Source organism: Ammospiza nelsoni, chromosome 6 (genome assembly GCF_027579445.1).
Source record: "Ammospiza nelsoni isolate bAmmNel1 chromosome 6, bAmmNel1.pri, whole genome shotgun sequence".
NCBI classification, from domain to species: domain Eukaryota; kingdom Metazoa; phylum Chordata; class Aves; order Passeriformes; family Passerellidae; genus Ammospiza; species Ammospiza nelsoni.
The window spans coordinates 49637241-49647656 of record NC_080638.1 but is presented as its reverse complement, the minus strand read 5'-3'; the positions used below and the strand labels follow the sequence as shown (position 1 = coordinate 49647656).

At 42.1% G+C, this 10416-nt stretch overlaps 1 protein-coding gene across 1 annotated transcript; it reads left to right on the top strand.

Moving 5' to 3' along the window:
• The first annotated feature begins 1937 nt into the window (after positions 1-1937).
• LOC132074978 (alpha-1-antitrypsin-like) lies at positions 1938-10145 on the top strand. The gene is made up of 5 exons (XM_059475098.1): positions 1938-1968; positions 3611-4252; positions 4900-5170; positions 5713-5857; positions 7566-10145. Exons 2-5 carry the CDS (start codon positions 3625-3627, stop codon positions 7773-7775), a joined length of 1254 nt encoding a protein of 417 aa, XP_059331081.1. The 5' UTR covers positions 1938-1968; positions 3611-3624; the 3' UTR covers positions 7776-10145.
• Positions 10146-10416: the final 271 nt, after the last annotated feature.

The window sequence follows — 10416 nt, the reverse complement described above, 5'->3', positions numbered from 1 at the left end:
TTGGAAAAGGAGGAACCAAGACACATTGCATAACTGAGCAGAGTCAGAGAGATCAGAGAGAGAGATAATGAAATTATTCCTTAATTCCTTCCCTATAGACCATCATCAGGCCAATAGGAGAAGCATGTTTGTCAGTCCTTTTTATAACTCCCCTGGTTCCAAGAGAAAGAGTCTCCCTGTCCCAGCCACCACCTAGCTGAAAGCATCCAGGAACTCCAAGCTCTCTTCTGTGCAATTCCCCTGGATAGCTCTCCTTTTGCAAAACTACTCAAAATTTCTAGTTTGGCCTTGCATATCACCGTATTCTGGGGACACAGCCATTTTCAACAACAGCAATGTGCAGCCAAGTAACAAACTGCTTTCTCCTCCTGTGTTTTTCCTGGCTGACATGCAGGTGATACCTATGTGTGGCAATTCACCCTCATTTTCCATTGCCTTCAACAGAAGCAACATATATTATCTGAGTCTCTATTTCTGGCACCTAGCATCCAAGGCAGATTTCCAAAGGACTGGGTGTGACTGATGGATGCATTACCCACGCTGATCTGCCTGGAACTGCTGGAAGCTGATTCTTTGAAAATGGCCATCTGTGGGTCTGCTGTAACTGCTGGTCTTAACCTTGTCTAGGAAGACACTTGGGCCAGGCTCAGAGGATCTGGTGTTAGGAGTTGTGAGCAGGGACAGAAGCAACTTTCCACTCTCGCCCTGACATGCTGAGTGCTGCTGCATCTCCTGGGAGAAAGGAGAGGAATCACTGCAGCACCTTTGCTGTTCCCAGAAATCCTTCTCAAGAAACAGTGGCATCCTTCAGAAGGCTAGCCAAGCATTAGGACTGGGCTGAAAGATTAATGCTATCTATGCAGGCAGGCCTAGGCTTGAGAGAAATATCTTGTCTTTGCTAGAGTTAAGCAACAGCATACTTGCTGCTCCTGAGACTCAGTCATTTTACATAATACGGCAATAAACTTTCTGGGTACTTGCACATATCATGGAAAAAAAAAACTTCTCTGTAGGAATATATGCTCACCAACCCTGCCTCTGTCTTGTAAGAGAGCAGTTACATAGCAATAACAATGATGGTTGATTCCTGTGTGTAGATAAATTGTAGGTTTACCTGGGGCAAAACCATGTACATTCAATGGAAATAATTAGTCATTGCTAATTAGGGTAAGTGCCATGCACCTCATCCTTATATAACCTTCTAAATAGTTTAATTGTGCCTGTTTCAGCTTCCTCTCAGAGGGATCCTAGTGTAAGATAGTATGATATGTATGTAATTCATGATTCTCCTGTGCACAAGGAGCTAAGGTCTTCTCTCTTGTCTTCAGTTAACATTTTGCTGTGGAAAACTTTGCCCATTTCATTCTTTCATTTGTTTTCTTATTTCAGTTATTTTTCTAGCTATGCTATGTTTTGCTTTTCATTTTACTAGTTTCTAAAATACTCATTAATGATCCCTCAAGAAGCTAACCAGTGTTCTGAGGCCATTAAATGATGCCATTTAGGGCAGGGCAGAGCTGTACCTCAACAAACTTGCTGCTGCCTTGGGTACTCAATTAGCTGGCATTGTTGTATCAGGGTATCCAGTGCACAAAGTTCAGTGAGACAGGGAATCCATGTTCTTGGCCTTTTATTAGCTTTCCAGATCTTCTCATGTTCTGTTTTCAGGAACTGATTAACCACAGTTACTGGTAAAGTTTTTCATGTACAGTTGAGCTTGAGCCAAGAGTAGCAAAGTCTCTGGTCTTTCTCTCCCTTTAGAAAGGTGAGAGGTGCTGGCATCATTCTGGCTGTGTGATGGGAAAAAGACTTTAAATATTTGATATCCACAAAAAAATCATTTACTTACTCTTTGCTTTGCAAATAACTCTTATTTGCCCTGTTTAATCTTTACCAGTGGACGTTAACTTAAATACTAGAAAGCAAATGAATGAGGGAAGAAGCACTGTGAAAGAAAAGTCCAGCACAGTAAGTACCATACTATGCTTTCTTAGAAGTCTTTGAATTTATGCTCTGTGTAATCCCTGCTATTTACGCCTGAGATTGATTTGTTTTGTACAGTAAATGGAAATTACTTTAGCTTCTGGAAGCATTTTCTGAATGTTTGAAGCATAATTCATTCCGTGATCCAGCTCCTAGCTATAGTGACAGAATGACAAGATTTGAAGTCCAAAATGAATATCCAACAATCAGTACCTACATGAAGAACAAAACCTTGTCTCTGCTCCCAGAGGAATAAATTTAGTTGAAATCTCAATGTCCCAGCTATTCCAGGCTGATGCAGGGCTAATGTGAGCAGCTTCATTTCTGTCTAATGTGCTTAAAGACCGGGCTACTTGCAGTCAAGTGGCCTGCAACAGAAATCAGTCTCTCTCAAAGGCAGATCTGGGAAATTATGAAATTAATTGTTACCAGAACAAAATGAATTATCAAGAGCTAGAATGCCTTTTTTTTTCCTGAGTCAGTGTTTATACCCAGCATTTTAGACATGCTGAGCATAGCTCCCACACTCAGCACTTCAACAGCTTATATCTCCACTTTTCCATAACGGACATCCAGAAAAGGGGCAACCTGGAAATGACAAATCCCCATAATAACTCTGGTGCAAGACCTTAACCTGGCATAGACACACAGCCTGAGGCAGATTCTGGGCAGAATCTCATTCTCCAGGATAAGTATACAGCTCCTATGAGCAGTATTCAGACCATCTCTCTCTCCCTCAGGGCCACTGCTTTCTTTATGGGTTTGAGTTTCTGTCATTTGGGATAATTTAGATGAGCCACTATATGGAGAGTATTCTTCTCCAATATGTCACAGGATTCTTCCCCCAAAAAGACAGAAGAGAGACTGTGGGGTTATGTAGAATTTGCTTATGTCAGTTGAAGGAAAAGGAAAGGTTGTCAAATTACATATACAATGTAATACAAGGCAGATTCCACTGTAGCTTTTCCTGAGCTCTTTAGTCTTGAGCTTTGCAACTTTATGGATGGCTTATGTACAAAATAGAGTGTCCAAAACCTTTCTCGATTTAGCCTCAGTTTGCTGAAACACTAAAGGTAAAATCTTGAAATAATATAGGTCTTGGGTCAGAGAGGTTATATGAGAGGCAGAATTATATAAACAGTTTAATGGATGTGCATTTAGGTGGATTTTACACACTGCTATAGCTATCTCTGCAATGCTTGAAATCCAAAGTCATTACAAGACCATATGTACCACAGAAACATATCAGCAAAAGTTGGTCCCTCTGCCAAAGTACTCACCAGATAGATGGGTGCAAATGCATTAACTCAGCCTTGTGCCCCAAGGCACTTAGGAATCCACTGAGGCCATGCTGGTCAGAAACAAGAACTATTTCACACACAACACCTCAGGGAAGCTGATTCTTCCCTGCTAATACCACATTATTGTCTTATTTCCTTTTTCCTTGGTCACAAATAAGAAGAACTGACTAGAAATAAACTGTAGGCCAAATATAGCAGCATTTACAAAAAGAATAGTAGTTGTATTGACTGACATCTGAAAATCAGTATGTAGAATTTAAAATCTTTTTCATCCAGTAAAGAAAAACTTCTTTAGATCTAAAAGTTGCTCTCTCCTTTCTTAACAGAACTGTTCAGGACAATGAAGTCTGCACTGTATTTGTGTTTGCTGCTTCTTGGACTTCAAGTACAGGGTCAACAGCAGGTACAACAAGTACCAGGCCCAGAAGAGCAGTCCCAGGCTGATCATGAAAACTTGCCTCATGTCAAGCTAGCCCCCAGCAATGCTGACTTTGCATTTAAGCTTTACAAGCAGATCAGAGATGAGTCGGGCAACAGGAACATTTTCTTCTCTCCTCTGAGTATCTCCACTGCCTTTGCAATGCTCACCCTGGGGGCCAGATCAAACACGCTCAGAGAGCTGCAGAAAGGCCTTGGCTTCAATCTGACACAGATGGAGGAGCAGGAGATTCACGAGGGATTTCAGCGCATCCTCCAGCTGCTGAACGACCCTCACCGAGAAGACCAGCTGAACATGGGCAATGCCCTGTTCATAGATAACAAAGTCAAATTGCTTCAAAACTTTTTAGACCGTGTCACCAATTTTTACTATGCTGAACCTGTATCTAGTAACTTCCAGAATCTTCCACAGGCTATAAAGGAAATCAATACGTATGTGGAAACAAAAACACATGGCAAATTTGTTGATTTAGTCAAGGGCCTTGATTCAGAAACCGTGATGATTCTCATTAACTACATTTTCTTTAGAGGTGAGTCACAGGCATGGGTCGCAGCTATACAAATAAGCTCTGGAAGTTCTATGAAACAAAACTTTTTCACATTGTGAACATATCTTATAATCTAATTTAAAACATGTCTGTCTGGTTTTAAATTACACAGGAAAATATTTGGAAGGTATGAAGAATCATTTTCTATATGAGAAAATTTTAAAAAATGAAAAAATAACAGAACCAGCAGATGTACTGATCAATGGCATGCAAATTTAAAAGCAGGTTCTTAGCTGAAGAAATTCAGAATTTATGATCATTTGTTGAAAGGCACAGGTATTTGCTGTGCAGGACATGGTCAAACACAGATGACACTTGCATGAAAGGAATAAGCCTCAATCTTGTATAGTTGGGATCTGTGAAAGATTTACCATTATCTCATCAGGCAAAGATGCATCTCTTTTCCACTCCAAGCTTGAACTTAATACTTTTCTTGTGGGATTTTTATTAAACCTGTTAAAAAGAGGTGGAGTTTCTTTCCATGGCCAGGCAACAAGCATATTTAAATTGAGATAGGCTTGTTGTTGTCTCTACAGTTCATGTATATTGTTTTAAGCATCAATTAATGTGACATGCCTTTATTAGTCCCTCTGTTTTTTTCAATTCTATACTCATTCTTGTTTTCAAAGGCTCCTGGGAAAGACCTTTTGACAGTTTAATCACAAAAGATGATGACTTCTTCTTGGATGCCAAGAATTCGGTTAAGGTCAAAATGATGCATCAAAATGATGACTTTAAAGTCCACAGGGATGAGAAGTTGTCATGCTGGGTAGTAGAAATGCCATACAAAGGAAATGTTACTGCATTGTTTGTTCTGCCCGATAAAGACACAATGAAACAGGTGGAAGATGCTCTGCTAAAAGAAACTGTGTCTAATTGGTTGAGAGCACTTGAAGAAAGGTAATATTTTAATTGTGGCTTTGTTGAATTACTGAATGGGCTAAAGCTACTCATCCAGGAAAGGTAAAGCTTAGGATACCATGATGAGTTGCTAAGTACAGCTCTGAGGAACAAGCACTACTCAACTTTTTTAACTCAGACAAGCTATCATGGGATTTCACACCAAAGGGGACTCCTCTCAGCTCCCCCCGTCACAGCTCCCAGCTGTGAGGATCCTGTACACAGGTAGATTGCCCTCAGGAACCTGCCTTCAGTTGCAGGAATCCAGTTAAAAAGGAAATACTATTTCTTTTTCTCCAGTCTGGATGATACTTTCCAGTCAGTCACTTTCATAAACCATCACTACCCCTGCAACACGGATCAGCCCATGGCTGGGGGCACAGGTACCTCAGTTTCTGCTTCTCTAACATGAGATTTATCACTATCTTTGAAAGACAAGCCTTAGCTCCATGGGTATTTGGGATGCATATATACCTACAATAGATACTGCTTCAAGGAATCTTTCATTAACAAACCCATATTTTTATTTATTTTTTGAAAAGAGAAATCTACTTGGATCTTCCAAAATTCTCTATCTCTGGCTCCTATGATGTTAAGAGCCTGTTTGAGAAAATGGGTGTGACAGAGGTGTTCAGTGATCAGGCTGATCTCTCTGGAGTGGCAAAAGATCTTCTGAAGGTTTCCAAAGTAAGTATGCAAGCAGGGACGGTAATCAAGAGATTTTTCTGCTTTGTTTGAAAGCAGGTTTAATCCTGCAAATAGGCTGATCCTGCCCCTGGAGTGTAGACTTTGTTTAATGATGGTAATAAAGGAAGGAAAAGGTTAGGCCTCAAATGGCTGCTGTTCCTACAGTTTAATATTAAATTGTTTAGTGCACAGTGATTCTACAGGCTTAGCTGAAGGTCTCTGAAGAGGAAAACAACTGGAAAGCATAGCAGGAATAATTTCACAAAAAGCTGGGGCTAAAGAAGTAATGCATGGCAAGAATCATAGTTATGACATGAGTCTGGGAATAATCATTCTTATACTATGTATAAACCTTTCATTATTACATTGTCTGAGCACTTCAGAATTTATATGGACAAGAGACTTGTGGGACAGGGATAGCCCTATTTCACAAGCAAGAAATGAGAAAACAGACAAACAGAATGATTTCTCTAATGTCCCAAGGAGTATATGCCTTGTGTCATGAGGGAGGGGAGCCTTCCCTCGATCCTTCTCTTGTGAGACTACCTCTGGAGTTCAACACATCCAGTTTGGGGCTCCCAAATCCAAGGGACACATGGACACCCTGGGGCAGAGTGAGTCCAGAGGAGGGTGAGCAGGATGGCCGTGTGGCTGGAGCACTGATGGATGAGGAGAGGCTGGGAGAGCCAGAGCTGCCAGCCAGGAGAAGGGAGGGTGAGCAGGGGGTTCTTAGCACTGCCTACAGATATTTATTAGAAAGGGAGAGACAAGATGGACACAGACTCTTTCTGCAGATGAACTGTGATACAACAAAGGACAACACCAAAAAGATTGAAAATGGAATATTTGGATTGGGGTTTATGTAAAAAAATTCACCATGAGGGTGATCAAAACCTAGTATGGGTTACTTATGAAATTTCTGTCCTTTGAAATATGCAAATCCTGACTGGATTAAATCCTGAGTAACCTCATCTGGTGTCAGAATGACACAGTGCAGGAGGGTTGGTGGCATTCAACAGCCTCTAGAGGTCCTTCCATCATATATTATTCGTGATTCCTCACATTCCTCCCTATGTCATATGGAAATACCTGGATTGTAGATATGGGATTGATGCCTGGAAAGCCAGGTAAATTGGTGAAGGGTAAGCAGAGACTCATGAGAGAAAATAATAGATGCATTGGAGATAATGAAGAAAGAAAATAGAGGGCTATCCAAAATCACTGAAATAGCTCATGTGAATTTCTAAACATGAATTTGCTACACCTAACACAGAAAGTCCTGAAAAACCTTATCCGTGGGCTGTATTGCAGAAAGACACTCTATAAAGCTTGTCACTATTATTATTGCAGAGAGAACTATTTTGCTTACACAGAAACTGAGCAAAATGAAAATTTCTTCTTTTGTGTTCAGTATTAAGGACAAAATCTTACTCTGAGAAACAAAAGAATAATGAATATCCTCTATGTTGCTCAGTCTCTGATAGCAGGCAAGTTTGACTCTGACTGTTGAAGAAAACTTTTCCTGAACTCAGAGCAAACTTTGCTTGTTGTGGAAAGCCTGGACACTAGTATTTCTTTCACACAAATTCTACATTCATTCTGTTTTTTCTTTTAAGAACTACCTTCTCCCAATGTTTAAGCAAGCAAATTTTCCCCTAGCTGCTCCTCTCTCTTCTGTGCCTAGATTATAATATCTCTTTCCTTGCAGGCAATTCACATGGCCACGGTGGATGTCAGAGAGAATGGCACAGAGGCTGCTGCAGTGACTCTGTTAGGATTCAAGTTTACAAGTGCACCATTTACTCCTCCTCCTCACATCACCTTCAACAGCCCCTTCCTGATGATGATTATTGACAAAACCACTGATGGCCTGCTCTTCCTGGGGAAAATTGTCAACCCAACAGCTAAGGAAGACTAGGCCAGAGCACTTAAACTCACCACTGCAGAGAGGAGAGCTTGTGCACATCCCAGGAATTTCTTAGCAAAGTAGGACTAGATCTGATCTGACACATAATTAACAAAAAAAAAAAAAAAAAAAAATCTTCTGTCAAGTTCTTGTTTACTTTAAAACAGACATTCGGGCGTGAAAATTATTTTTACAAAATTACTGAGCCCAGGTACGCAGCCATGGGACCTTGAACAGATTCACATTTTCTGTGTAATTATCATGGTATCAGGGTTTTTGGCATGCAGATACAACTTCCTGCTGTGGGCTGAGAAACTTCCTGTGTCTTCCTTTTCCTGTCCTCACCTCACAAACCTCTATCCCTTTCAGCTGGGGAACCCTGCTCTCTCTCCCTCTCATTCCACCATGAATCCCAGAAGTCTCCTTCCTCTTTGAAGTCCTTCCATGGCAATGGTAACAGAGACATAGAGCTTTTATGCCTTTCCTCTCCTAGATCGTGGATGCTCCTTGGTGAAGAATAATCCTTTTCCTTCTAGCTTGACAGCTGCCTTCTACCAGGTTCACACCTTGCTCCCTTCTGCACTCCTCACTGCTTGCTCCAGAATAAGGGGCCCAACATTTCTGGCAAGGCAAGGATTTACCTTTGTGTCAGTGAAAGCTGCACATCATTGCACAAATTATCATCTTTAATGGTCTTGTGCATGCACAGTAAAGCATGGGATCCCTAGGAGAACCAGATGTGGCAAAAGCCATCCTCTGGTTCCAGAAACTGGGGACTGCATCTGGAGGTCATGTCTCTGCTGTCCACATGCCAGTTGATCAAATTGAGCTTTACTTGCTTCAGCAAGCTCAGGCTGCCGCGTGCCTCCAAGAGGATTCTCTTCATTAAGCTGATGTTCAAGCTGCAGAAAGGTGACTTGGGCACCTTCCTGAGTACTGAGTGGGCAGAAGCCAACATTACCAACAGCACCATGTGAAGGGCAAGTCGTGCTTTAGCAGATTAATTTAATTAACTGGCAAATAAAAATAGAGTAGGATAGTAGTAAAGACAAAGTTGGAAACACCTTCCCCCCCAACCCCTTCCTTCTCCCAAGCTCAATTTCACTCCTAACTCCTCTACTCGTCTCTCTGAGTGGTGCAGGAGAGCAGACAAAGGGCCAGAGGAGTTGAGGTCAATTTATAATGCTTCATCTCTGCCACTCCTTCCTATTCCTGATCTTCCTCTGCTCCAGCATGATGACAGTTGACAGTGCTTCAGCAACTGCTCTGGCATGGGTCTTTCCTGCAGGATCCAATCCATCAGGAACAGACTGCTCCACTGAGTTCTTCTCTCCATGAGGTTGCAGGTCCTGCCAGGACCCTGCTCCAGGGCAAGCTCTCCACAAGCTGCAACTTCTTCTCGGCCACATCCACTTGCTCTGTCATGGAGTCCTCAGGCAGCATGGGCTTCTGCTCCACCACAGTCCTCCATGGGCTACCCTAGGGGCACAGCTGCCTCACCAGGGCCTTCTCCAGGGGCTGCAGGGCAATCTCTGCTCCAGAGTCTGGAGCACCTCCTGCCCCTTCTCCTGCATTGATCTGGATGTCCGTGGGGCTGCTTCTCTCACTTGTTATTTTAATGTGTTTTCCTTTTTCTCAAATGCATTCCTCAGAGGTGCCACCGTCTTGGCTGCAGGGCTCAGCTGCGCTGTGTGGTGGGTCTGTTGGAGCCCTCTGGAATGGGCTGGACTGGTCATGTCCAGCACAGGATGATTTATCAAGAAAATATGGATATTGATCTAGTACTGATATCCAGCTGTGATGGACAAAAACTCTACAACAGTTTAAAGTTAGCATATGTTTATTGTGACACCAGGCAGTATGCAGGATAGCTCCCAAATACACACCACAATTTACAGGTGATAACACAGCCCTTTTATCTATACAAGAATTGAATACCCAAAATACAAACACATATTCATAACTTTGGTACATCCCTTTCCCTGCTTCATATGGTAATTAGTTCAAAAGCTCAAAAGCATGCATAGTGTGTTCCCTGAAATGGGTCAGTGGTCCCTTTCATGGGGAGGGGTCCCAAAATGAGGAAGTAAATGAAGTCTTCCTCATTCTGACCTTTGTACCTTTTCAATGTAAATATGACAAATGAACCCTTGGTAGAACTCCCATTCCTGGTATTCAATTGGTTTCAGAACAGAGGAGGCCTGCAATTGTCTTATGTTCCTAAAAGCTATTTACCAGTCTCTATATTCTTCATTATAAACCCAGCTAACCAAACATTGCGCTGACAAGCAATCAATTATTAGTTAACTACAAACTCGTAAATACATCAAGGCCTACCCATTTATTTTAATTAAGTCAAATAAAGCTTATCGCTAACTAAAATCTTAGCTGCTCTAAAATCTCTACATTCCTTAAACTTTATGTCTCACAGTGTGGTCTTCTCTCCATGAGGTTGCAGGTCCTGCCAGGACCCTGCTCCAGGCAAGATCTCCACAAGCTGCAACTTCTTCTCGGCCACATCCACTTGCTCTGGCATGGAGTCCTCAGGCAGCATGGGCTTCTGCTCCACCACAGTCCTCCATGGGCTGCCCTAGGGGCACAGCTGCCTCACCAGGGCCTTCTCCAGGGGCTGCAGGGCAATCTCTGCTCCAGA